This window comes from Zootermopsis nevadensis, unplaced genomic scaffold, assembly GCF_977971745.1.
Source record: "Zootermopsis nevadensis isolate Lab colony 2312 unplaced genomic scaffold, Znev_1.0 Znev_ptg000016l, whole genome shotgun sequence".
NCBI lineage: Eukaryota > Metazoa > Arthropoda > Insecta > Blattodea > Termopsidae > Zootermopsis > Zootermopsis nevadensis.
In genome coordinates, this window is record NW_028259148.1 from 6559354 (window position 1) to 6587295 (window position 27942).

Here is a 27942-nt window from a genome sequence, read left to right on the forward strand (position 1 = left end):
CCATGGAGGCAGGGATTTCCAATTCCTTTTATTACATTTATCTGGGATTAGTCATGATGCACTTAAAATAGTCATTATAATATTAATCCTTACATGGTTCACCTGAGTGTCATACCATGTATTTCAACAATAAGCAACTGTTTCTCAGAGGTCCATTTTAATATTACTTTCCAATTTATGCCTAAATCCCCAAAGTGGTTGAATGAATACTGTCTCATTTGTCTTTCTTTCCATGTAGGAAACACAAACACCTAAAAAATGACCAATAAGTCACCCCAAGTTTCAAACCCGTAACACTTCCAGGATTTAAAATTTTATCTGGGAACTTTTATGTATGTACTGACTTGGGAGCTTAATTCCCACTGGAAATGCATTTAAGAAGGCTTGATGGACAGACCGACACTTTGTTTAAAGTTTATATAAGGATGTATTCTAAACTGCTTATGATGTATGTTACACAGTATCAGGCACTTGTGAATGATTATATACCGATTCAATTATGTGCATTCTGAATTCTTGTAGATAGCATCCTGAAACCATAGGAAGGAAGAGTATAATACAATATTAAACTCAACTGTTTATTTCTTAACATAAGATAACTGTTTAACTAAACTAAAACTATATTTTGGAAAAATAAATAAAAGAATGAATCTGGAAGTACATGATATGATGTTCATGGAATTGAGTTACAATTAAACATCAAACATATGGTCTAATGCACTTTTCACTTCACACTGATCAAGGGGCTGATTCTTGTATTTTAAGAATTCAGTAATGGTAGCAGCTTATTATTATTATGAGCAACAGCTTTTAGTAGGAATTCAATCCAGCCTATATCTTCTTCAGTAGCATAGTGACTTTGTTTCACCATATGGAGAAGTGCTTCTACTCGAGTCTTGAGCACAGCAGCCTGAAAAGATATAATGTTCAAGATTTGAGCACATAAATGTGTGAATAAAATCAACGATAAGTAAATATTACATCAAGTGGATATAAAAACACAAAGGAAATAGAATAAGTAAAAGGTCCATGTAAGTATGTGTATTCATATTATCTGCAGGTCTGTTTCAACCCAAAGATTTCTTCCTAGTGTTATCGCTGGTAAGTTGAGATGTACCAGGAGTACACTGTAAGTGTACTAAGTCCTCATTTTACAACATCGTGTATGTCTTGAAAGTTGCATGATGAAAAAATCGTGACTTGAAAATAAATCTCCCATCAATTTAAATATAACAGTAATTATTTTCAAATAAATACTTTCCCCTTACAATACTACAATAAGTAAATGGCTTACCAAATAAACAGTAACAATCTGTGCCTCCTCTAAGGATTCAGGAGACAAGGACATTTCAAACCCAATATTATGTTGAAAAAAATGTAATTTCACTTATATGCAATGAATAATACTGTCCAACTACACATTTGTATATTTATTTACTATATGTCCCTTTTATGAAAATTTTAAAATAAAGGAATTGCTTTAAATGTCAGGTTAAGGGGGAAATTTTTTTAGCAGTTTCAATACAACTGTAAGGATGAAACCCTACCCATCTTGAATCGCCACCTTGCATGTTATAAATACAGAATGAGATCTGCTAATTAAACAGTGTACACTTACAGCACTTCTAACTGCGTCTTTATTCATGGGAGGATACATACAGGATACCATATCATCTACTGCAGGGCTAATTTCCACAGATTTAGACACCAAGTCATCCAACTGTGAAATCTGTTCTTCTGTCTCAAACTTCCCTTTTATTTGCAACACAGCACCTATTCTCTTAAAGGATGAGCGTGCAGTTTTCACCAAACCCATGCAAGGAAACAGCAATTCCCGATCTTGGTTACTCCATGTCATAGAGTTGTCTTCTTCTTCTTCCTCCTCTGTTCTCAGTCCATTGCCACTTTGCTCAGCAGCAACCTCCTTGAATTAAGATAATATTTGCTGATCTAATTATTCACTATAATCATAATTAAGCTAATTTATGTGGTAGAATAAATGTGACATCATTTATATTCAAATTATATACTAATATTTAATCTGATTGGATATCCTGGTTATGTAAAATACCTCCAGAGAAACAGATCAGGTTGTTTATACATACAAAAGATATCAAATATATTTTAGGAGTATAAGATGATGCATAACTTATGTAATATAATGTATTATTTAAAGATTTTTCAAACCAGGCCCCACATTAACTCTGATGAACAAAAGGAAAGCCACAGTCTATTATAAATTGTACCAAGTTTTACAAAAAAAAATAATGTTTTACCTCTTCTATTTCCTGCAAGGCATCTAGTACAAGACCATCTTCTCTCTGTATAATCTTGCAAGTTACTTGCAAATTATTCTGAGGCAAACCTTCTATGGCTTCACAAGCATCCCACACACGGCCTGTTAGCATCAATCTGTCCTTTTGCCTACAAAGAGACAAATTATGCACTGGTCAAGAAACAGAATTATATAAGCACATAATTTAATTCATCACAATTACTGATATCAATACACAATTCTAATTCACACACCTTTTCAATTTCCTATTTTTCTTTTCTGCCACAGTATCTATAGCAAATACCAAAATCCATCTTTGTTCTATTTTTTGCAAACTTGAAATTTGCATGTTATAATTGCCAGCTACTTACGCCTTATCTCCTTCTTCTTGTAATGACATTACTACAGTGATCAATGACTCCACGATTTGCAGCACTGCCATATTTACTTCTTTCCGTAACACCAATCCACAGCTCTTTGGCAGAGTATAGAATGTTGATAACACTTCAAGGTATGCAGTCTCCAATGTCCTCAACATTTCATGTGTCTGTGTCACACCAGGTAACGGAGACTTGGAGAAAGCCAAGCACAGTTTTGTCACTTCATTTGATATATACTTAGATGAAACACCTTTAAAATAATAAGTGGAACAGAATTTTTTTATAACGTTCACTTGAATATGATGGTAACACTAATGAAAATCTAATAGTCACTGCTTCTAAGACATTTTTGTATCAGTACAATACTCTACAAATATGTGAATTTCAACATAAACCACATGTGATATCGGTCTCATCGCAGCAAGTATGTGGTTTATGTTGAAAATGACTATCTTCTGGGATGTTGCACTGTGTAGTCTGGTAGATGATTAACAATGTTTCAGAGGTGCTTACTGCATCCATCTTCAGGGAGATGACTTCTGCACATCAGTAAACTTCTATCAGACTACATGGCACAACATCCCAGAAGACAGCCTTCAATATAAATCACAGTTACCAGATGTTTTTTTCCCAAAAATCATCAAACTGAGTTTGTTTCTTAAATAGCCAGGTCACTATCATTTACAGATAAGGTATCAGAAAATGTATGAAAGTACATGCGCAATGGTCCATAGCCTTACAATACATACGCAATTTGAGCCAAAAATCATCAAGGCTGAATTCACAGTTAGACTTATCCACTCCTTCTCCACCTATAAACAAACAAGGCAGTAACTTTAAGTACTACACAAAGTAATTGAATGAATTCTGTTTTCCTTACATTGTCAGTATTTAATCCTACAAAACAACATTATAGAGCACTTTTCTGTCATGTTTTCAACCAAAAGTTGCAAAAATATGCTCTGTCATGTTAATCTGTCTATGTAAATACTCATCAACAATTAAATTTTCAATGCATTGGTACTGGTGAATTTTACTACAATTATTTTACACATTGAAATCAGATATAATAATAGGCACTTTATATGACAACCTAAATGTGTTTATGCAAGTGAACGTGACTGGGTTTGGAACCCCTGTGAGATGATGTCATAATTGAGCCAGACAGGCACCAGGCACACTGCCCATGCACAGGTAATTGACACTACTCACTACAAAGGTCAACAATATTTAGACACACAAACAGCCTTCTACATATACTTGCACTAATCATATGACAATATTAACAAATTTAAAATCCACGGACAGTAATGTAAACAATAAACTTATACAAAATTAATCTAAATTTAATAGTGACATTTCCTCCACACCATATACAGCAGAGATCTGGGATAGCTCAGTCAGTATAGGGGCTAAGCTATGTCTTGGATAATGGGTTTGATTTTAAATAGAGGCAAGAGTCTTCTCTTATCCAGACTGATGCTGGGGCCTCTCCAGCCTCTTATGCAATTGGTAATGCAGAGGTAAGCAGCTGAAGCATGAAGCTAACCACTCACCAACATCTAGTGCCAAGGTTAAGAAAAACTTGAGTTATACTTCACTCTTTTACCTAAAACATAATAGGTGTAATACTGTGACTCTTTTGCACAGTATCAAACTCCATGAAGCATAGTCCTTCTTGAGAAGCTGATGATACAGTCAGCTATTCAATAAATTTGCTGTTTACAAAAACAGAAGGTTAATTACCATGTAGGATTTCAGGTTCCTATGGCATTGAGTTTGAAGATGGCTCTGTCTTGTGTGATAAAGTGTCATGTAGTCTGGTAGGAATTAACTAAAGTTTCTGAGGTACTTGTTGCCTCCATCAGAGCACCCTGATGACAGAAGCAACAAAGTACCTCTGAAACACTGGTAAACTTCTACCACACTATACAGTGCTAAAACCCAGAAAACAGGCATCTTAGTTTTTTACCATGTACACCAACAGCCAAGATATGACACTGACCACTTTGCCCCATCTACTGCCAAGGTTAAGATTGAGGTGCTATACCTCCTATCCCCCACACACCTACATAGTGTATAGTGGGGCACCCTTTTTACTTACTTTTACCAACAATCTCTATCCTGAGTCAGATAAATCCAATCCATACCTCCAACCCTTTTCCCCTAAGATCAATTTTAATACTATCCTCCCATCCATACTTATGACTTCAGAGTGGTCTTTTCCCTTCAGGCTTTACATAACAATTTGTTACAGATTTTTCATGGGCCTCATGCATGCCTAATGTTGCATTCTAAAATCGAAGTTGAAAAGCAATGGCCATAGAGCATCTTGTTTCCGACCATTTTGAACAACAAATGCACCAGATAAATGTATCTTTACAGACCTTGTTACATGACTTATTTAAACACATTTTAATTAGCCTAACTAGTCCCATTGCAACACCGAATTCAATGGGAGTTAGCTTCTCTTTCAGAACGTTGGCAAATAATACATAAAGAGAATTAGAACATATGTCACCTTCTAATTGCTGCAGTGCAAATTGCATGTGATCAACGACAGTATCGAATACGTTTCCCAAACTTTCGGCCATAATTACTTCCTTATATTTATGTTATTGAGACAAACAGCTCCCGTGCTTCAAGCTCATTCATAAGACCGACAATATATATTACACCTAACACAATTCCCGAAATCCATGTTTTTCCAGTATGACAAGGCAAGGTATATTCTAATTCATAGTGGGAAATTCTGTGTTTCATGAATGGGCGATAACCGCTGAGAAATGTATGGGCGCCTAGGAGCATTTTGTAAAACAGTGTGTGTGGACAAATACTACTTATTTGGAAAATCGTTTTATTTGCGTAGACAAAAACTTTTGTTGACAAAGGTAGCGTATAGAATACAATACAGGATTTAATATTGTAGGTAAATTAAGAGTAATTATTAGGTTGCATGTCTGAAAGCGTATTCAGTGGTTAGGTTATACTTGAATTTCGTATTTCATACAACACATGTGAACTTGCTAAATAATGGTTGTTTGAGTACATTTTTACCTATTTTCTTGAATCGTTTGTGAGATTTCAGATTCTCACGGTGGCAAGTATGAAGATTACTGTCTTCACAGTTGTGAGATTTCAGGTTCTCATGGCTGCGAGTTTGAAGATGGTTTTTTCTATATTGTTGCGCCGTGTAGTCTGGTAGAAATTTACCGACGTTTAAGAGATAGTTCGTCCTGGTGTTAGAGACAACAAACATCTCTCAAATGTTGGTAGACAAATACCAGGCTACTGGGCCCAACAATCCAGAAGACTTATCTTTATCTTCTGGTTTGTCGCACTGTGTAGTCTTGTACAGAACAGCATTAACCTGGGCCACTGTATTTAACTACAGAACTTGTCTCCTAGGACAGCACACTGTCTTTTTCTAGTTCTTGGTATTCTTTAGGTTGCCAGATTTTGTACTATTCTTGTATCTTACTGATAAGTTTTTTGTTGTTGCTCAGAATGAGGCAGGATGATCTTCAGGCCCAGAGCTTACATGCTTCTTTTCAATGCATTGCCTATTCTTGCCATTGGAGTGCTTCATATTGGTGTTGCCAATTGCCATTATTTATTTTGTCAATTGAAATAAATGTATATATATGCTAGAAAGAATCATTAGTGTTTTCCCTATATTTACAGCATGCATAGTTTATTATACTCGTAGAAATTCTTTTAGTGATGTAACCCCTTTATATACATAACTAGAAATGTAAGTTCTGAGACCAATTTTAAGGTGTCTTTTATCAGCATATGCACAAACCATTAGAACAATAGTTATGTGCGTGTAATAGTTATGTGCTTGTTAAACATGTAACTCACTTTGTTACAGGTAACCATATCAGACATGTTTGCTCCACCATTGCCTCATCCAGGCCGATTGTATAGTGCCCCCAACAGGTTTCCTGGTAGAGAATCAGGTTTGTAAGACATTTTAATTATTGTAACACTGAGTGCCCATGTAGTTTAGGTATAAGCTGCCATGGGGCTTTTAGGTTTGTGACTAATCATATTCACTGTGTATTTTTCTACATGCCTGTTCAATGATTTCAGAAACATCCAAAACTATGTAACCCCACTGCTTCAGATTCCACTTAAAGTTATAGGTCTCTGTGCTTGCCATGTCTTTATATTTTTATCATAAGAAGACCCTGTCCTGTTGGTGCTTGGATCTGAAAGTATAAATTCCTGCTTGTATAATTTCTATGCATGTGTAGAAGAGGATGATTTAAGACCATTTGTGGGGGACATGAGCTATGATATTCTTCTGTAATTTTGTAAGCACATTTTTAACTGATTTGAATTATGCCAGTACTTGTATATTTGCATTAAGTAAAGCAAAAGAACAGTGGAAATTTGTTACAAAATGGTTTTGACTTTAAGCATGTATGTTGTTATTATATAAAATAAGTATGGTTGATGATAGAATGTAGTATGACTTGCTGTCTGAAGACAGTAATTGTCATAAATATTGATTGTAGAAATCCTGTTTCTTTAACTAAAATAAATATTGCTGAACCTGAAAGCAATTTTATGTTAAAATATTGAATCTGGAAGGGTGGCAGTATTTAGAGGGGAATTGTATTGCAGTTTGACGGTGTAGATATATGTATGTAAAAATTTGAATATAAATTTGGTACATGTGTTATATACAGTTTTTAATTTATACATTATTTTATAACATTGAGTGCCTCAAACAGTACAAAAGAGTAAATAACATTAATTGCAGACACAGCTTACTACTACAACTTTATATTTAAGTGGGACATTAATATTCATTGTTGTTTGAAGGTCAAAGTAATGTGGTAAATCGAGTGTCATGTGGAGACTTGAGGGAGTGTCATATTGGATTGGAGGTGGAATTGTGTGGTCGTGTACAATATCAACGTGTTGGGCGATTCCTTACTTTGCGTGACCAGTATGGAATGACCCAGGTTATTGCACCAGACGATGTAAGTTAATTACTGAGAGACAGAATTTTACTTTGCATTACAGTTGAGCCATAAGCTTTTTATTTTCTTGTTTGATATCTTTATATAGTATTCTTCCTTAACATTCAACATTTCATATAGTGATTGATGTAATATGTTCTGTGGAATTAAAATGGAATACTTCATTTATATGCAGAAGATAAGGTAGGTGAAAAGTTACTGCCTTGCTTACATGATTCCTAGAAATTGTTTTGGATGTTGTTTTACATTACATGGAACTGTACATGTGTAAAATTTAATGCTGTTACATTGAATCATAGTCATTATCAATTTCTTTTGCTTTTCTAGTACAAATGCTCATTTTAGGTGTTCTTTACATTTTAACAAAGAACACCCTATGGGTCCTTCCATGTTTGTTGTGTTTTTCATCATATTGTTACAACAGTGATGGAGCATATTTCTGCAGTAGGTACTGTGGTTAATATTGTTGTACCAGTGACAGTCAATACCAATGTTGCATTTGTTATTCTCTTGATTTCCTTGCTTACATCATCACCCTTGATGTGGCATGAAGAACACCTATGAAATTTTAAAGTACTCTGAATTGTACACCTTTTCAATCTTGTTATTTCTTTCCAGCGTCCTGATATTGGACGTCGGCTAGCCAACATGCCTCTTGACTCATTTGTTGCTGTAAGAGGGTGGGTGTATCCTCGTCCTCCTGGACAACATAATGTGGTAAATAAATGTGCAATTATCCCTGCATGTGAAGTTCACAAATTAGCAGAGTTTGTAATGTGTGCATTTTTGTTAACAGTTCTGTTCTGTTTCCTATTTTATATATATCCATAAGATAGTTCTCCTTTCTTTTTGTGTCTCAGATTGTTGTGAATGCCACTTGTCTGAGGTTTAGAAAGGACTATTGCTCTTACAGCAGCACTGTTGCAATATGTATTAAGATAATGAAGGCTGCTGAAGTTATTGCATATTACAAGTTAGCATGGTCAATGCACAAGCATAATTTTAACTGGCCTTTCTAATCTTATTTTCATTTGAAGGTGGTGGATTATAATTGCAGCTTTTGATTATTTATGTGACTACTTTATACCTGGATTGTAATTCACGTTTGATTCCGTCATGTACTTAAGCATAAATACAATAAGATAATTATGTTCCATTGTTTACACTGAACTTTATTGACTAAAGAGCATGGATATTAAGTATTCTTCATGAACTAGCATGAGCAAAGAACACCTTATGGGCCTCTCCATGTCTGTCAGTCACGTTTTTCATCAGCCTTCTAGGAAGTAGGCAACCCTCAGGGCTTCCACAAGGTTCAAGGCAAATAAATCTCTGCACTCTGAGGGTTCCTCCCCCCTGGACTTCCAGCCCAGATTTTTACCCAGCAGGGCTCTTTATCCTAGGCTTTTACTAGTTTATTATCATAGGGTCCCCAGGCTTCCAAAATGCATGCCTTGGCTCGTACAGGACACCATTATGTGTTAGAACATTTAGTACTGGTCACCCACAGCCTGCTACCCAGAAGCTTGGCAGACTAGGGGCTGGGCCGCCTCCTAGAACGGAAAACCATGGGAAAACCTTGAACACTTGTTGCTCCAGGGACTTTTTTCCTTGGACCACCTCTCCCTTACCTTCCCCACCTGTCCTGGGCACCCCTGGGCTGTATTTTCAATAGTGTTAACTGAGGTTATTTTTGGAATAGATCACAGAGCAGAAATGACCTTAGATGCCATTATTGCAACTGTTATTCTCTTGCTTGTCCTTCTGATGTCATTGCCCATGAGCACCTTTAGAATTCCAGTGTTCTTCAAAGAGTACACCTTTTCAACCTGGTTTTCATCACTCTTGAAATGTTAAAATTATTTTAGTTGAGCAACTTTATACAGTTTCAAATGTGTAGAAAATAATATATGGCTATTTCCATTTTATTTTCTGACAGTATCTTGCTTTGTATTTACTTTTTTTGAAAATCCTGTGTATTTATTCTAATTTCATAGCTGTATTGAAAATTGGAGTTAAATTAGTCTTCTGTTGTATTACAGAGGATGCCTACAGGCAGTGTTGAAGTAATTATCAAGGAGTTCAGAATGGTTCGGCCAGGAAAGAAGTCAGCTTTTGATAATGTATGTAACACTGCAATGTTGTGAAACTTCATTACTGCAAGAATTGACAATCCACAGTTATAAGTTAAAAAATGTATGCGTGACACAACAATTTTGTTGCATTTGTCCTGTTCTAGAGTATTAAAATTAATTTTTTGTTCTGTCTTATAAGTAATATAAAACAGATGGAACATGTGAATAGTGACTTCCAGTGTAAAAAGATCAGAATCGGTCTGATGGTTCTCACATTTTGAATTATGACACAACTTAAAATTCTTGTTTGTTTACTGTATTTCCCTGAAAGGAAGATGACGTTGACCCCTTACTAAGAAGCATGTCTGCATAGAAAATGTGATTTTGTGTTAATTTAAAACAATTTCTACAAGAAAACATGCAAAAGATAGTAGACATGCTATACATTGCATTTATTGATTAAATTTCCTTCATTCAGTTTTTCCAGTTGGTGTCATACTTGCATATCAGCTCACAGGCTTCATGATTATAAATGAAGACAATTTATTGAAACTTCGTGGTTGTATATTAAGGATGTTACAACATACTACTATGAATTTGTTTACAGTAATATTTTTAACAAAAGCAATCATTAGTGTGATATTTGACATTACTTTTACTTGACTAATATATCAGTGTTGTGTTTAGTTTCTGTTGTTGCATCTCTCCATATGTTCATCAGTAAGATGCTTCCTGGTCTGTAGTGTAGAGTTGGTCACACCAATAGTTCCTGCCAAATACTGATGACATTAACAATATGTGTTTTCTAATAATTGAAACTATTTTTCATCATACTGATCAACACAGTAGGTATATTATAAAAAAGTACACTGGCCGCTCAAAACACATTGGAGGGTAGCATGTGGCCTACAGGATGTGGGTTGAGAACCTCTGTTCTAGTGTTGCAAGCAACAGATGAATGTATGGATAGACAGCTGAAGTGTAAGACTTTTTTATTTTTACATCCAATTCAGCCCAATTTGTGCAATACCAGCTGCTTTATATGAAACTAAAGAGTCCATTTTTTAGGTAAAAATATATAACAAACTTGCCTTTTTATAAAGAACATGTATCTGATTCTGTGAATGTGAATGTAGAGTAATAAGTGGTTTAAAATTGCTTTGAGTATATGGAAACATGTATATGGAAAAGAAAAGCAGGAATTTGATGGAAAATAATGATGGTGTTCTAGGTTGTGGCATTGTGTAGACTCACCAGTCAATGTCAACATTTTAGAGATACTGTCTCCATCTTCAGGGCAGAAGTTGTATTCTGATGTTATCATACCACCATCACTTTCTGCAAAAATATATAAATACAAATTATTTGCCCTAATGAATATGCAGCTGTATCTGTCAAGAAATTCCAGATTTATTCCTATGGGGTTATTGTATTGTAAAGAACTATCAGTGACTTGCCAGGACTGAGTTGTTTTTCACTACAGTCTTAAAGGAAACAAAATAGTCACCTATGACTTCAACAAAGCATTCCATTCCTAAAGACACTCAATCATATTATAAGGGTGGCAAGAAAGGACATGGGGCAGCTTCATAGAACACACTGTTTCCAGTGCAGTCTACATGTGGAAATGATGAGACATGCGTTCTTTTTACGCTGCTGTGAATTATCAATCAGGCTGAACTGTGACATAGTATCTACGAGCCATTGTCTGCACATTCCCTTAACGTTTGCCATAACCAACAGATACATGGTGCTAGCAGTACAAGGGAAGTACATTGAAGCATTACAGAGCCAATACCTGTGACTTTTGGTGTAAGGTAAGGGGTCTGCAGCTGTCACTAATGGGTCCCATTGTATTTAATATGTTAATAGGCATATTTAGGTGAACAATTCATTTTTTGTTAGAAGTAAATATGTTAACCTATGTCTATTTTCTGTGACTTTCTTACAGGTTTCAAAGTCAAAATTCAAGAAAAATGCAGATGCAAGTAAGTCTTTGCCTACTCATAACAGGCTTACAAGTGAAGAATTTGCAAAGTGTGGTAAGTGCAAAATACAGAAAATTGCCTTAAATTAATGATACACTATTTCAGAATCTTATAACTCAAATTTTGTTTGTGTCTGAGAACTACTACATGTTTTAGTATTTAACCTTGAGAAAGTATTTTCTGTGATATTTTTTAAGTCAAGAGTATTTCTATCAGTGTCAGTAGCGGTACCTGAATATCATTAGCAGTATATACATTTTTGATATTGTTAGCTGTTTTTTGAAGAACATTTAATCAGAATATGATTTTTACTTTTTTTCTTGTACTATTTCTTTTCTAGAGTCACCAAGTGTAACAAGTAGATTTGCACGTCGAACACATACCTGTGGTGATTTGAATGAGAACACAATAGGGCAAGATGTTCATCTGTGTGGTTGGGTGGAACTTAAGAGACTTGGACGGTTTCTCACTCTACGTGATGGTTATGGTGTAGCTCAACTTGTTGCACCTAATAACGTAAGGAAACATATCTGAGTATTATGTTCCTTTATGTTTTGAGTTTTGTCTTAAAGACCTTGTGGAGGATAAGCTGTTGTGAACAAAGTTTATACCAGACAGTACTTCACATTTATGGGTTAGGAGTGAACACCTACTTTGTAAGATTTGTGTAACAGTGATATTTAATTTTGGTAGATATTTTAAAATTTAAATTAACGACAGCTACATGAATTTCATCATTTTCTCATTCATGTCAAGTTTGGCAACAGTATTTATTCCTTGCACCACCTTAACTTTTATAGTTTCCTCTTCCTTTCATGTATTTACACTTCATGCTGTGTGCTGCTGCTGTGTATGAGTGATTGTTAATCTGTGAGCTACACATATTCTGCTGAGTGCTAAGGCATGCATTTATATCATTTTAATTAGAGGCAGAAGAAACTGTAAATTTATGTTACTGGTAGAAAATGTATTGCCATTAAATAGACTGGCAGAGGGTAAAGGTGTTGATGTTTGTGCCTATCCCCCAGTGATTGTTGCTGCAGGGGTTCTTCTCATTGGGTTACACCTCCCTTGTACATCAAAAATCCTGTTTGCAGCAATAGTGTAAGAGCACCTTGTGACAACATTCTTCTGTTTTTTGTGAATCGCTGGCCTTAGTTCATTTAGCAGTTAAATTATTAATCTCCTTTTTATTGTTTTTCACAACTGATGTTACATGTTGTTCCTTTATTTTCCAGCGTCCTGATATTAGCCAACAGATAAGTAGCATTCGATTGGATACAATTGTCACAGTAAAAGGGTTGGTGTGTGCTCGACCACCAGGACAAAAGAACGTGGTATGTTGATCCAGCAACATGTAATGAATCTTATTATTCAGAATGGGATGATCCCCTATTTCATGAAACCATTAGTTTTGTAAACTTTAGGATTTAAAAAAATACATGATATATGTTCTTCAAAAAGCAGTGTGTGTATGTCTGAACACAGACTCTTGAACAAGGGAACAGAGAAACATGGGAGTTTTAAAGAACAGATACTTTCATGAGAGTGAAAAGTATGGATAAATCAGTACTGTAGGACGAGTTCTTGTTTGTGAATTGAAATTGGGTTTGTTAATTTTTAAAAATATTTTATGTAAGTGTATACAATAATTCAAGCCAATCAGCACTGGCCTAGCAATGTAGGGTTTAGACAAGTATAGGACATGTAAGATTCGAGGTTTTCACAGCGGTGAGTATGAAGATTTCTGTCTTCTGGGTTGTTGCGCTGTGTAGTCTGGTCGATGTTTACCAACGTTTCAGACGTCATACTGCCTCCGTCAAGAGGGCGATGAATATTCATCACGTTGGTAAACATCGACCAGACTACACAGCACAACAACCCAGAAGACAGAAATCTTCAAGTATAGGACAGTTAACATGTGCTTACAGAGAATGCCGACTGGAGCTATTGAGGTATCAGTAACAGAATTGGAAGTTGTGGATCCCAATGAGAAGATCGAACCTGCACTGCCTGAACCAACCACCAATATATCTATGCAGATACGCAGCTTTTCTACATCCAGTAATATTTTTTCTGAGGAAACGAAACCAACAAGTATGTTGCACTAAAAAGTAATAATATCTCCACCCTCAGTTTTTAATCAATGCTAATGTGGACTCTGTTTCTTGGTGATGGTACTGAAAAGGTGAAAGGTTTAGGTTGTATTCCATTGTGTCCAAGATACTTACTGCCACCATTGGCAAGGTGAAGTGGCTATCCAGTTGCCTCTGACAGTACTTATAACGTAGGTCTATATGTCACTGGTAATTGCTCTGCTTGATACTCTTTTAATATGCACACAATAAGGACCTCTGAAATGTTTGTGATACAGCCTACATCCACATGATGCCATCATCTAGAAACAGATCTGTATCAGCAGTGAAGTGCTTGATATCTAATATAATCATTGTCAACCCTTTAAACCAGACTTATATAAAAATTATCATTGTTCTGCATTTGTTCTCGTAAAATCAAAGTAACTGTAGCATGAGACGTTGAAATGTTATAGTTTTTATTGGAAATGTTTGTACATTCATGAATGCTCACACAGGAGCTATAAAGGATCTTTTATTATTTTCAAACTAACTGGTTGATGGAATTCAATATGGTACTCCCTAGTACATCACAAGGACTAGAAACATGCAGTATATTTGACATTTTAAATCAATTCAGTGACAAATACATGTATATTTGTGACAGTGGAAGGGCAACACTTTGAGTCAGTCATATTGGCTTGGTGTACTGTTAATGTAGAGTGTACCAGTCCCTCATTATCATTTTCACAAACTTTCAGCATGTGCCTTATATCTGATTGTGCTTTTGCTGCCTGAGTTTGTTCTCTTTTCAAGAAGTGGCTCCTGACACCAGTAAATTCACACACCGCACCCATACTTGTGGAGAGCTACGAGACTGTCACATTGGACTGAAAGTAAGATTATGTGGGTGGATAGAATATCAGCGCATGGCAAAGTTTGTCACCTTGCGTGATGCTTATGGCTCCACACAACTTGTTGCACCTGTTGAAGTAAGTTGGGATGCTATTTGTGTTTTCTTGCTAAATGATAAATCATGGTGAAACAAATCATTGCATTTGTGTAAATCTATGCACACATCTTATTAAAGTTGTTATCCATTCTTATATGCATGTATGAACACACAGGTCCATTAGCAACTTCTTGCTGTATTTGCATTTTGTATATTTAAATTCCATGGATTTAAAAATTCTTAACATAACTCCTCACTACTTTTGAATCCTATAGCTTCATTCATTTTAAAGATCATTTTCTTAGCAGAGGGAAATTCTTACCTTTTGTAAAAAGCAAGAAATTTATGTTGCATAATATTTTTTTTGTCAAAATCAACTGGCATCACATTTTTTATTTTTGCTGTAAATTGATACACTCTCATGTTTTTATTTAAAATTTTCCTTTGTGAGCAATGTGTTTTAACAGTCCTCAATCCAACACTGCAAGCATCAGCTGGCATTCTTGAATCTTGGCAACACCATCTGTCTGTTTCCTGCTGGAAATAGCTGAACGCCTTAAAAACTGCATCCTTGACTTCTTTATGTGAGACCAGGTAGTTGCTTGGCTGGGCTTCCATTTTAAAAATTACAATAAAATGTAATTAAAACCAACATTCCACAAACTGCTTCAAAGAAACACTATAATTTAATGAATAAAATTCCACATTGCCAGAAAGAAAGTTTCAGGAGCTGTTCCTTATTTTTGCTGACTCTTGCTGATTTAGAGTAAGCTTGTTAGAATTCTTTGCTACTTCCACTACACATCCAAGGTTACTCTTCAAGTTATTTGTATGCCAGTATAGTGATGTAGATAATGATTTATTTATTTATTTGTCTCCAATTAGAGCATGTATATCATTTAAATGTTATGAGTTTTAGTAATGAATTTGAATAGTTTTTTTAATATAAAAATGTGAGACTGCTAAGAAACCTTAAGATTTAAAGGGTTTGCTGCTAGTGCATGTCATGAAACTAATTACTTATCATTCTGTATTTCAGAGAAAAGACATTGTTCAGCTGCTGGATGGTATTCCTTTTGAATCAGTAGTTACTGTGAGTGGCATTGTGTGTGGTAGACCACCAGCACAAGAGAATGTGGTATGTTGAAATTATGTTGTATGAAAAAGAGTAATGCTTTTCATAGCAGATGCGACAGGAACTTAAGGGCATGATTATATTTTAAAAATAAAATTAATTTAAATAGGAGATCAAAGTGAAAAGAAATTCCAGAGTGAATTTTTAGTGATGTCTTTTAAGTTCCTCCCATCTCATCAATGGATTTAACACATAATATTGCTTAACCAAAGTACATTATTACATTACACATATGAAGTATTTGCCACTTGTAGTACAGACTAATATCCAAAATTAAGTGGAGTGTGCACTGTCTTGATTCTTTTGTTATGGGCCTAGTAGGTTTAATTTCTATTTCTAAAGTTCTGCTTATAAATCACATATATATCCTTGACCACCAGAAAGTTTTTGGATTGTTGCTATTTGATTCAGTATGTTCACATTTTCCCTAATTTAATTACATGAAGCACACCAAACACTGGACTTATTCCTTGCTTAAAATAAACTTATACATTTTTCTGAGAGTTGTTTGGAAGCCTTTCAATACCTAGTATGCTTCTAACTGGTCCAGTCTTGGTAAATGAAGTAGGTTATCCATTCCAAATTACATTGCAGTATGTATAAATATGCTTTTCTTTTTCCAGAACATGCCTACTGGAAGTATAGAAGTTGTCTTAAATGACTTTATGATCATCAGCACTGCAAAAAAGCAACTGCCATTTACTATTCGGGACTTTAACAAGGTTAGTGCACTCATCAGTGAGTATCTGACAACTTTATTAAGCAAAGCAAGAAAACAATTAGGTGTCTCTACATGTTGCTTATGGTGAGATCAGACTTCCAGATAATTAAAATCATCTTTACAGGCTAAAGAGCCATTGAGGCTAAAGTATCGCTACCTAGACCTTCGTTTCCCAGAGATGCAACATAATCTTCGTCTTCGTTCCAAAGTCCTGATGAGTATGAGAGAATACCTGTGCAATCACTGTGACTTTGTGGAAGTGGAAACACCAACACTCTTCAGAAGAACTCCTGGGGTAAACAGTGTGTTTTTAGATATGTGTACTGTTGTTGTTCTTTCTGCCCAATAGCATTTATAAGTACTCATCATTGAAAGCCATGTTTTTGTATCTTTGCTTCTTTCAACTCCAGAGTCCTGTTTAGATTTTTTTGTATTATTTTTGTTGTAGAAGTTTAGTAATATTATAACCATAATTGAATGGCTAAATTAATATCCATGTTTATTTCAGATAAGTATTTATGTGCTAATATCTTGAGCAGATGAAAGACAGCAGCAGTGGTGTTCATTTGTTCAAAATTAAGAGAAATTGCGTTAATGAGCCATTTCAGACTAGGTATTTCTTTACTAAACTTTTGGAAAGTAAAATGAATATTTTTATAAAAGATAATGCAAATGTAGTACACTGAGTCTTTAAATTTTTATTCTTTTTGCTAAACTGATAGATTTCCTTATAATATCCTATACCTGTATAAGTCCCAAAATGTTCCATCCTTGTTGTACAGTAGGGCACCGCTTATACGGCAGGTTAGGGACCAGACCCCCGCCGTAAAGCGAAAATCGCCGAAAAGCGGATCTTTGCCTTATTTCACTTGCAAATGCATATCAAAGCCTAATAAGATGTTACACTATCATATAGTAAGTGCACAATAGCGCTAGGCCTAAGAAAACGATATGAAATTAAAATGAATATCAGAAATACACACATTGTCCTCAGCTTATAGTGATTGGTGAATATAAATTTGAAAATTGATATGCTTATAGTAGGAAGGATGAAGGAGATGGCGCATCTTCATCATCTGACTCTTCAACGAATCTTATTCGTTTTGGTGATGGTTCGGAAGCCATAGACATGCCTTGTTCACGAAGTTTAATCATCTCTAACTTGGCATTTAAAGTAAGAGGCTTACGACTCCTCTTTTTATCGCTACTTCCCGTTAGACGCCATTGTAATTACACTGTAGTAACACAAAAATATTATATAAATATACAGTTTGTAATAACTGAAAAATTGCCAGAAATACAGAGAGACGCGGAGCGCACAAAAGCTGTAAACAGACTGAATCAGCGATGAGAAAATGGCGCCGGACGCACTTCTCTGACTCAGCTGTTGAGCGCCGTATTAGCGGATCGCCATAAAGCGGAGCGCCGAAAAGCGGGGCCATACTGTATAGTGTCCTTGTGTAGCTGTTGGTCTTATCAGTTAACAGGAACGTTCCTGCATTCTATAGACCCCAAAGATTCATTAATATGTTCACAGAAGCCAACCACTGGACTCCTTCGAGAGTCAGATGAATCCAGTATATACCCTTACATTGTATTTCTTTAAAATCAATTTTAATAGTATTTTCCCATCCACAAAAAGACCTTTCAGCTGGTTTCTTCCCTTCAAAGTTTCTGGCTATAATGTACAAATTTATCTTCTAGCCTATGTGTGCTGCATGTCCTGCCCATACAATCCTTGATTAGTAGAAAATAAGAAATAATTATGTGTAAGACTTGAGGTTCTCACAGCGGTGAGTATGAAGATTTCCGTCTTCTGGGTTGTTGCGCTGTGTAGTCTGGTCGATGTTAACCAACGTTTCAGAGGTCATACTGCCTCTGTCATCAGGGCCCTGATGACGGAGGCAGTATGACCTCTGAAACGTTGGTTAACATCGACCAGACTACACAGCGCAACAACCCAGAAGACGGAAATCTTCAAATAATTATGTTGTTATTTCTCTCTTGTTATTTTATCTCAAGATCTAAATACTATAGTCTTTTCAGTATCCTGTTCTAGACACTCTCAATCAACACTCTTTGAGCAAAATGCGGAGTTGTTGATTATTAAAGCAAGTTGTACACATATTTACCACTGGGTTTTAATGGGGTAACATTAAAAGGTCTCTACCATTCCTTGTTCTTCTTTCCTACTTTTTACTTTTTGACTCCCTTTCATCTATAATTTTTGTTGCTTTTCATTGCAGTAAAATACCCACTTTGGGTTAAATTGTGCTAAATTATCAAATGTAAGAGAAAAATACAAAGATAGGCCATTCTTAATTTTTGTTTTATTGTGTCTAGGGTGCACAAGAATTTGTGGTTCCAACAAGACTGCCTTCTCACTTCTACTCATTGGTTCAGAGCCCACAACAGTTCAAGCAGCTGTTGATGATTGGTGCAATTGACAGATATTTTCAAGTCGCCCGCTGTTATCGAGATGAAGGAGCTCAATCAGATAGGCAGCCTGAATTTACTCAGGTACTATGTGATGCATCATTTTCCTAATTATTACTTGTATAATATTTTTATATGTGTTTCATAGAGAATTATTAGTGTACAACAATGACTTGTTATGGTAATGCAGTTTCTGTGATTCTGGTTAAATGGACAGTGGAAAGAAATGGTAAAATCACAGGAACCAGGTCTAGTGTTTAGACATGCTTACACAAAATATGTTTTATTACCTGCTTCATGTATCTGAACAATATATTTTTCCATTTTTTAAATGTACGTTGTCAAAGGAATAAATGTACAAAAATTAAATCTTTTCATACTGCATATCAAATTAACCTTTAAACGACGGGGATTTAAATGGCAAAGTGGTAGCAGTCTTACAGAGTTTTTTTTGCAGGTTTTTAAACTTTTGTGCACGCTCTACGGAAAACTTTAATATTATCTAAAGTAAACATGTTAAATTGACGAAATAAAAGCCATATTTATTCAAATAGAACAGAGAATACATAGAGTTTTTTTAAAAATGCAGTTAATATCATAATTGCCTGTATAGGCCTTAGTAACATTACTTTCTTCTTTGGAAGCTCATTCAACGTGATAGAAGCCTTGGTTATGAACTAATGACCACACAGAAAAATTTGTTTCCCCTACTTCAGTGGATACACATTCTTTTCACAGATCAGAGCTTTGATTAGGGGGTCTGAAAGGAAGCCGAAACCCACTTGACAATAACAAAGTTTATTGCTGTTTATGGTTATATTTCCCAGGTCAGGTTGAACTTGTCAGAACCCTAGAGAAAGTGATTCAATATTTGCAGCCCCTAAAAGAGGCCAAAAGATGTAGCCAAGTCTACTTACAATGTTGCAAGTTTTGAGTTCCGCACCGGGAACGTTTGTAGGGCTGAGTACACAACTTACGTCCCAGACAGGGAACGCTAGTAAGATAAAGGTTAAAGTTGTCCCACTACATGCCATGGAGGTGCTTAAGGTGAGAGGAGGTATAGCTCCTACTCATTCTTGGCCTTGGCACTAGATGGGGTGAGTGGTCAGCATCACATCCATCCATGCTTTACTCAAGGTATCCGTTGGATAGGGGCAGGGTGGGCTCCAGAGTTAGTCTGGATGCAGAGACTAAGAAAAAGAAATCATTTGCCTTTGCCGAGCATGAACCCTGGTCATCCAGCCCATAGTCAGACACTATATTGACTGAGCTACTCTGTCTCATTTTCATAATATTTATTATATTAAATTTCAGTTGTTTGTTTCATTAAATCATTCAGAGACTAAAGACTGAGTAAACTGGAGTGAGGACAGTGGAAAATGTAGATATGCTTGCAGTAATTGCCACTTGAAGTGTACCAAATGGAACTTGCAAACCAGAAGGCTGAAAGAGATTTCTATTGTGTTTCCTCTTTGCGTGTAAGCTGTAAATATCACATTTATAAAATATCCCTATTGACATGAATTAATCCTTGTATTCTTTTAGATGAACTTCAAATTGAATCAGGCAGTTACACATTCTTTGATCTTTAAATAGCTTGTCCTGAATCATCCCAACATACCATAATAAGTTGCATTTTAATATAGCCACCATTGGAAATACATAAGATATTAAAAGATTAATTCATTCGGATCATGAATGAAACAGAGACAAGGTAAATCCTTGCAAATATTGTATGAGAGAAAGTGGAAATAACATTATTTGTATCTTTACTAATCCTTGTTTGTGAATAATTTGTGATTTCAGCTAGACATTGAGCTGTCATTTTCAGATCGTGAGGGAATAATCTCTCTGGTTGAAAGTCTGCTAGAGCACTGCTGGCCAGAAGAGAATGAAAATAAAGTCTGTGCTCCTTTTCCCAGAATGACTTACGCTGAAGCAATGGATCAGTATGGAACTGATAAGCCTGATACACGCTTTGAAATGAAGGTACAGTTTTCATGCAGAACTTGTGTCATAGGTAAATGTTAATCATGGTTATAAGGACCAGTGGCAGGCGCTTATAAACATGATGTTGAGCTGCTTTTGGGTGAGGAATATTGTAAATATCATGACTGAATTACTGTCAGCTTATCAAGAAAGACTTTTCTCTGTGATGTTTGTTTGTCTGTTGCTTTAGAAAGTATGAAAGAATTTGACATATTGCATAATGTTTCTGTTTAGCTCAAAGATGTGACAGACGCAGTAAAGTTGAGTGACTTGCCTGAAATGGTCATGCCAGACTTCACAGCTCGAGTGGTTGTTGTACCAAAAGGAAGTGTGAGTCCTGATTTCACATTAGTTAAATGAATTAATTTCTTTACTCTGAATGAAGCGAAGTCTTTTGGTCAGACATGAAGCTTCTGAGACTAAGTTTGTCATAATGTGCTGCCTGGGTGAGACTGTCTTGCTTCAGTGACTGTGATAAATGAGTCTTGAATGTACAATATGAAGCATGCTGATCAAACAATATAAACCCAATATTTATTGAAGTGATATATTAATTATTCTTATTTATATAATTTCAGTGCAGGAAAACCTAATGTGGACATTGTGTGTGAATGTATTATATTATACTGTGGATTGCTTTCTCCAGCATCTGTTACTTTAAGTCTAATTAAATGTGCCTATGTTTTTCTTACTCTGGTTTCTACTTTAAAAACTAAACTGATATATGAATAATCAAAGGTGATACGATTGAAATGTGTTGAGCAGAAAAAACAGAGAGATAATGCACTGTCTTTAAGATCTCAGAGTACTATCATAATTTTCATATTCTATATATTGTTTCTTGCTAAGAAATAGTAGTTTCTATTGTAACAAACCACCTATGGTTTTGACTAATGAGGGATTATATCCTTAGAAAATTTTCAGTTTAGTCCCTTTTCCAGAGTTTGGTAGTAATTCACACTGGTGAGTCTTATCATCATCATCATCAAGGTAGATCCAAAGGCCTGTTCCAGTTGTATAGGAATCTTCATAGGTTTTCCATGTTCTTGAGCACTCAATATCTCTACATTCCACAAGTCATGTCTTGTCAGGGTGCTCAGCATGGATTCATTTCTCCAAGGTGTTCATGCAATTATTCACACAGTTTATGTAGTAATGTATGACCCAGCAACACTGTCACTGTGATGATGCAGCATTGGCAATACTGGCAGATCATAAGCAAGGCATAACACTGCACAGTGACATTTTGAACATTCTGTATAACATTAAAATATAATTTAGAAATATCCATTAAAAATGTAGTCAAGCCCTTCTAAAGACACTACCCAATAAGATCTAAAGTTGTGATAAACAATCAGACCATAGAGCAAGTGCAATTTATTGTTTATAAACAATTGTTTATAACAATAAATTTAATTATGTTGAAGATTTGCAAAACAAATTATGTAAATTTCAGTATGTGCAGAACCATAAAGTAAAATCTCACAAACAAAACCTGGAAGGATACACAACTAAAATTTCACAAAATAATGGCTGCTTGTTATATTAATGTAAGAACTGGGCACTCAGTGCAGTAATCAAAAGAATTCAAATGACTGAAATGAAATTTTTGAGAAAAATTGCTTGTTACATCTTGCAAGGTGGTGAGCATTATAAGATTTATATTTCAACTTTGTTTTCTCTTGATTCTATTAGGTTCAGCTAACACCAACAGTTGAAAATAAGTATGAAGACCTGACCAAGAAGCAGTTTCCTTCAACTCGGCTAATACTGAGTAAAGTGACATCTATTGAGCACTGGGAGGAGAACCTACAGAAAGAATTCAGTTCTGATGTAGTTACAGCTCTGAAAGAGAAGCTAAATCCAGAACCTTTTGATGTAATTATGCTGGCTTTTGGGAGCAAAGAGCAAGTTGTAAGTTAACATAGTTATGAAGAGTTTTGTTTTGTGTTTTAGCCAGTGAGTAGGTGGTTTGGTTCCAAATATAAAGTGTTAGCATATATGTAAACAGTTGTGATCTTTATAAAACAATAAATTCCAGACTCTATTGGGGTGGGAAAGAGACCACTTGGGAGACATATGCATAGATAAGAGTATAATATTGAAATTGGTCTTAGAGAAGTGGTTATGCAGATGTGGACTGGGCCAAAGTGAATGCTTTTGTGTGGAAATGGTAATGAACTTTCAGATTTTGTTAAAGCATGAAATTTTTTGACTAACAGTTCTTCAGTGAAATCCTTGTACCTTTGAATTTGTTGGATTTCTTCAAGAATTTATTATTTTAATTGATAATTATTTTGTTACTTTTGTAGCTGAAACTTCTAGGTAGGTTAAGGCTGGATTACGTAAACTATTTGGAAAGCAAAGGTGTGAATCATCACCGAACTTCACATTACAATTTCCTGTGGGTTTTGGATTTCCCGTTGTTCTTCCCAGGAGAAAAGCCAGGAACTTATGAAACAGCACATCACCCTTTCACACATCCACATCCAGATGATGTCCACATCCTTCAGGAAGATCCTCTTCAGGTATGTCTCCTTATTCATGTGATTATTTCGATTTTGTGCAGTGTTATTCAGATTTATATACAACATGTATACTAAGGGAACTCTCACTGTGAGTACTTTTACTAGTTTTCTCCTTCTCTTCCCATTTTCATCATCCAGCTTTTGTTTCTCCTTGATCAGTCTGAAAGTTCTGCTTAATACATTAATAGTATGCTTGCTAGTCATAGGCCAAGTGAACATCTTCAGGACATGGTTATTTGTGTGTCTCTTTTAGTCATTGTGTATTGTTGTACTGATAACAAGAATCCGACAAGTTTGAGGTTATGTTGTATATGCAAACCCTCCATCCCCAATGCAAATGAAACTTGACTTGAGAATTGTGGGCAGTGATTCACAAACTTCATAAATCCAAGATCAAGATTGCATGAATGTTTATGTCCATTTTTCCTGCGTGCTTGCAAGTTGTTATGTACCTCTACATTATTTCCCACCTGGAACATTTTTATATACATCTTTTCCACCCTTTGCTACTGGAAGATGGTATACTTGTAATGTCATTGTTATTTTTTACAGTAATGTATTAACATTATTATGATATGAGATATTTAGAAGCATACAGTTGTTAATAATATTAATGAGGAAATCTTCTTAAGAGAAAAAGTTTTGTTATAAACTTTTAGGTAAGATATGGAAGTTTATTGTTGTTGCTCAAAGAAAAGGAATGTGTGGGTTAGCTTTATGTTATTCATCCATAAGTATTAATAAAGTAAGAACAGTAACTGAATATGGTAAAATAACTGTGGAAGTTTATAAATCTGCAGATTGTATCTAACTTCAGTGACTTCAGACTGTAATAAAAATAACATTGTTGAAAAATCTGGCTGTTTCATTTTTTCATGTTACTCAAGGTACGGAGTTTACATTATGACTTGGTGCTGAATGGATGTGAAGTTGGTGGAGGCTCTGTTCGTATACATGACCCAGTTCTGCAACTGCAAGTGCTAAAGGACATACTTCAGATAGATCCTAGTTCTCTGCAGCATCTGCTAGATGCACTTCATAGTGGCTGTCCACCACATGCAGGTATTGCTCTAGGTAAGTAGTTGACATCTTACTGCTTAGTGAGGAAGGTAAGATGTGTTCATGTCCAGCTGATATGACATAGAGCATTGTCATGCTCTATCACATGCATGAAATAACTTGAGAATGATTAGATAAACCAATTTTAATTAAATTTGGTATTGGATATTGTCATGAAAAGTTCTCAAGCCATTTTCAGTTTTAATTTAGGTTAGACAGTTTTAATGACCACTTTGCATAAGTTTAATTAATACTATTTTCATTTTATCTCATACACCTTTGAAAAAAATGTTGCATAAATGAATTTTTTTCCAGCTTACTTCGATAAAGATGAAAAATAAGTTGTATGACTGAATCTTTACATACATTGTTTTTGTTTTCCATGGTTACTAAGTTGTGAGCATGAACCGGGATAGCTCAGTCAGTATAGTGACTAGCTACGGGCTGGACGGCCGGGGTTCGATCCCCGACGGGGGCAGAGGGTTTTTCCTCTAGCCTCTGCGTCCAGACCGTCTCTGGGGCCCACCCAGCCTCCTCTACAATGGGTACCGGGGTCCTTTCCCGGGGGTAAAGCCGGCCGGGGCGTGATGCTGACCACTCACCCCCATCTAGTGCCGAGGTCAAGGAAGAGAGGAGCTATACTTCCACTCACCCCAAACGCCTACATGGTGTATAGTGGGACAAACTTTACTTTACTTTTACTAAGTTGTGAGCAATATTCTTCCAGTAATTCAACAAAGTCAAATCCTGGTGAATGCAGTAGAATTGTCACATTGTGTATAAATTTCATAATTTGTAGTATCTTCACAGCTACAAGGATTCTTTCCTGTGGGTTTACAGACTACAGTTTTAAATTAAAATCTCATCTCTCCCTATCTCATTCACCTTGGGCAATTGGTAATGAACCATTTGGTTTCATAAAAGGCAAGGAATTTTTTGATCAGCTGAACAAGTATTAGCTCTTGGAGTTAGTTGTCTACAATCTTTTGTCACTATGTCAAAAGTCAGGTTATAATAAGTGCTACCTCTTTCCTCAGTAATCTGTTTATATATTTTCATCTTAATAGGTTTGTCCTTGTATAAGAAATTAAGTTCACATTTAGGAGTGCACTCCCATTTGCTTCGTCAGGAATAATTTTATACATCAAAGTGTTTCCTTTTTTTCAGGTATTGACAGGCTTATAGCCTTGTTATGTCATTCTAATAGCATACGTGATGTAATTGCTTTCCCAAAAACTTTGGAGGGTAGAGACCTCATGTCAGGTGCTCCCATTCCAATCTCAGAAGAAGAGAAGGCCCTCTATCACATCCAGACTGTAGATTCAGCACCAATGGAACAGGACACACATAATGTCTCAGAAGTCTCTACACCGTGAAGGAATATGATATGAATCATGGAAACGATATAAGGCAGGTATTTTCTTGGAAAGAGACAAATCTTGTGTTTTTATATGATAGATAAGCAATATTAATTCCTGACTTGATGGAAGAACCCTAAAATTATGATGTTGTGTGTTATGCACATTTTAATTGCTGATACTCAGCAGGTACAATTTTTAAGTTAAATTTAAGATACAGTATTGCTCATTTTATTTGTATCCTAAATGTGTGGTGAAGGATAGCAGACTGTAATGTGTACCAGAATCATTTATTATGAAGGAGGATAATACAGTATTTTTGTGGATGTGCACTTTTGTGACAGAATTGACACTCCTCTTGTCAAATCAGGCTAACATGTAACACGTTTGCTTCATGGCTGTGCTGTCTAGGAAACTCATTTTAAATTAGCAACTGGACCAGCACAGTACACTTGAAGTTCTGATTTAATTACTGATTAAATTATATAAGTATTAAGCAGAGGCAAGAAAAATACTGCCAATGAAAAATCTAGTCTAGCCTAATGCAGTGTGCATAAAACACTAATAGTACAGCCCGTTATTGGGTTTTACTTTGTCATGCACTGTGTAAAGTATTGTAATTGCAAAAATATAAATAAAAATAAACTGCATATGAGAAAGTCAAATATACACTCTGAATATTTAAGCTAGTGACTGTTCACATTTAAATGAAATCATATCAGGGTTCTTCTCAGGTCCTTGAAATATTTTACAGAGGTTAGTTTAATTTGTATTTTATATATCTGTTGAAAAGGAACCTTATAAAATTAAATGTTTTACATATGTACCAAATTAAATCTTAGCTCTTGACTACAGCAGTTTGTTTACATGTGTACTTTGTAGTAATGCTGAATAATAGTGTTTTATATATTTCAGTATATCTGTAAAGAAAGTCCTGTCAGTATGAATAACTAATAACTACTTAAATTTTTTCTTTGAAATAGCCTCACCTACCACCAGAATAAAAATAACTGCCCATTCCACATTAGAAGGCCTATAAAAGGTGTAAGTATCATGTTTTGTTACTGTATATAGCTCCTCCTTCATTTGAAAAAGAAAGGCCTTTCTATTACAAAGATCCATCATTATCCAAAAGAAAAACATGCAGTGTGGGCAGATGCTTAGTTAAAGAGCAGATGGTACACAATTATAATGGATGCAAAATATCTGTGAGCCTGAGGTACATCATAGTAAGAGGGGAAGGGAAGATGTAAAAGGCAAGGGGGGAGCAAGAATCCTCTGTGCTATCACTACCCCTCCCTGTACCTCAGCTGGTTTATTTGCCTCCATGTATATTTGTAACAGTCAGAGAAGCTGAGAGATATCTTGTGACACGTATACCAAACCTTAGAGGATAAAAGTAATTGTTCTTGTATGTTACATTGTTTCTTTACTATTGTGACATTTTCATACCTGATTCATATATGACTTCAATTATTGGTACTGAAAATTAATTAGTAATAAAAATACATAAATCCTTTTGGCATCACCTCTTTATTACTGCAGCACCTTTTTACGTTGGTGTATTAATGCCAAAGTGTGTTAATTTGATTTGTAGTCTGTGTCATACACCACATGTGAGACATATCCCTCATTCCTGATCCTTTTTTGCAACGTTAACAGCAGATTTGCCAAATAGAGCAACTAAACTATTTGAGGTATGGTGAAGTTCAGCAAAATTGTATTGAAACATTTTAGCTTTTGCAATGCTTCATTACTGCCTACTTTTCTTGCAGTCATTCTGTTGAATGGCAAACAACATAGAGATATTATGTTAATGAGGGAAACAACCTTCTGTTAAAAGAACTTTACACTCTGACAGCCATGTACAAAATAATTGTACAGGCCCAGGTTGTGATAATGAATAATAAAGCCAGACGATTAAAATATACTGAAGAGATGAAAGTAGTAATTAAAAATAAAGTTAGGTATCTGTCT

The 27942-nt window shown here is 35.4% G+C and overlaps 2 protein-coding genes across 10 annotated transcripts; one reads left to right on the plus strand and one right to left on the minus strand.

Annotated features, from left to right (window-relative positions):
* Positions 1-564: 564 nt before the first annotated feature.
* Positions 565-5914, minus strand: LOC110837516 (cyclin-D1-binding protein 1 homolog). 3 transcript variants are annotated; one of them, XM_022079721.2, is made up of 6 exons: positions 5713-5914; positions 3405-3467; positions 2647-2905; positions 2277-2424; positions 1619-1924; positions 565-910 (listed from the first exon to the last, which is right to left on the minus strand). In XM_022079721.2, the coding sequence occupies exons 1-6, from the start codon at positions 5912-5914 to the stop codon at positions 761-763; spliced, it is 1128 nt and encodes a 375-aa protein (XP_021935413.2). In that variant the 3' UTR covers positions 565-760. The 3 variants fall into 3 exon arrangements, with proteins under 3 accessions (XP_021935413.2, XP_087205635.1, XP_021935414.1); XM_087349509.1 differs by lacking the exon at positions 5713-5914 and adding an exon at positions 5177-5315 and having other exon boundaries at positions 2647-2846; XM_022079722.2 differs by lacking the exon at positions 5713-5914 and adding an exon at positions 5177-5315.
* AspRS-m (aspartyl-tRNA synthetase, mitochondrial) lies at positions 5425-27484 on the plus strand. Of its 7 annotated transcripts, none has more exons than XM_022079713.2 (21): positions 5425-5546; positions 6530-6617; positions 7489-7649; positions 8268-8366; positions 9692-9772; positions 11676-11766; positions 12053-12228; positions 12951-13049; positions 13644-13809; positions 14604-14779; positions 15779-15877; positions 16498-16596; positions 16720-16890; positions 18939-19115; positions 20838-21020; positions 21255-21350; positions 22716-22934; positions 23333-23548; positions 24436-24622; positions 25775-26017; positions 26949-27484. In XM_022079713.2, exons 1-20 carry the CDS (start codon positions 5442-5444, stop codon positions 25981-25983), a joined length of 2898 nt encoding a protein of 965 aa, XP_021935405.1. In that variant the 5' UTR covers positions 5425-5441; the 3' UTR covers positions 25984-26017; positions 26949-27484. The 7 variants fall into 7 exon arrangements, with proteins under 7 accessions (XP_021935405.1, XP_021935408.1, XP_021935407.1 ...); XM_022079716.2 differs by lacking the exon at positions 5425-5546 and adding an exon at positions 5636-5759; XM_022079715.2 differs by lacking the exon at positions 5425-5546 and adding an exon at positions 5638-5755.
* The last annotated feature ends 458 nt before the right edge of the window (positions 27485-27942 follow it).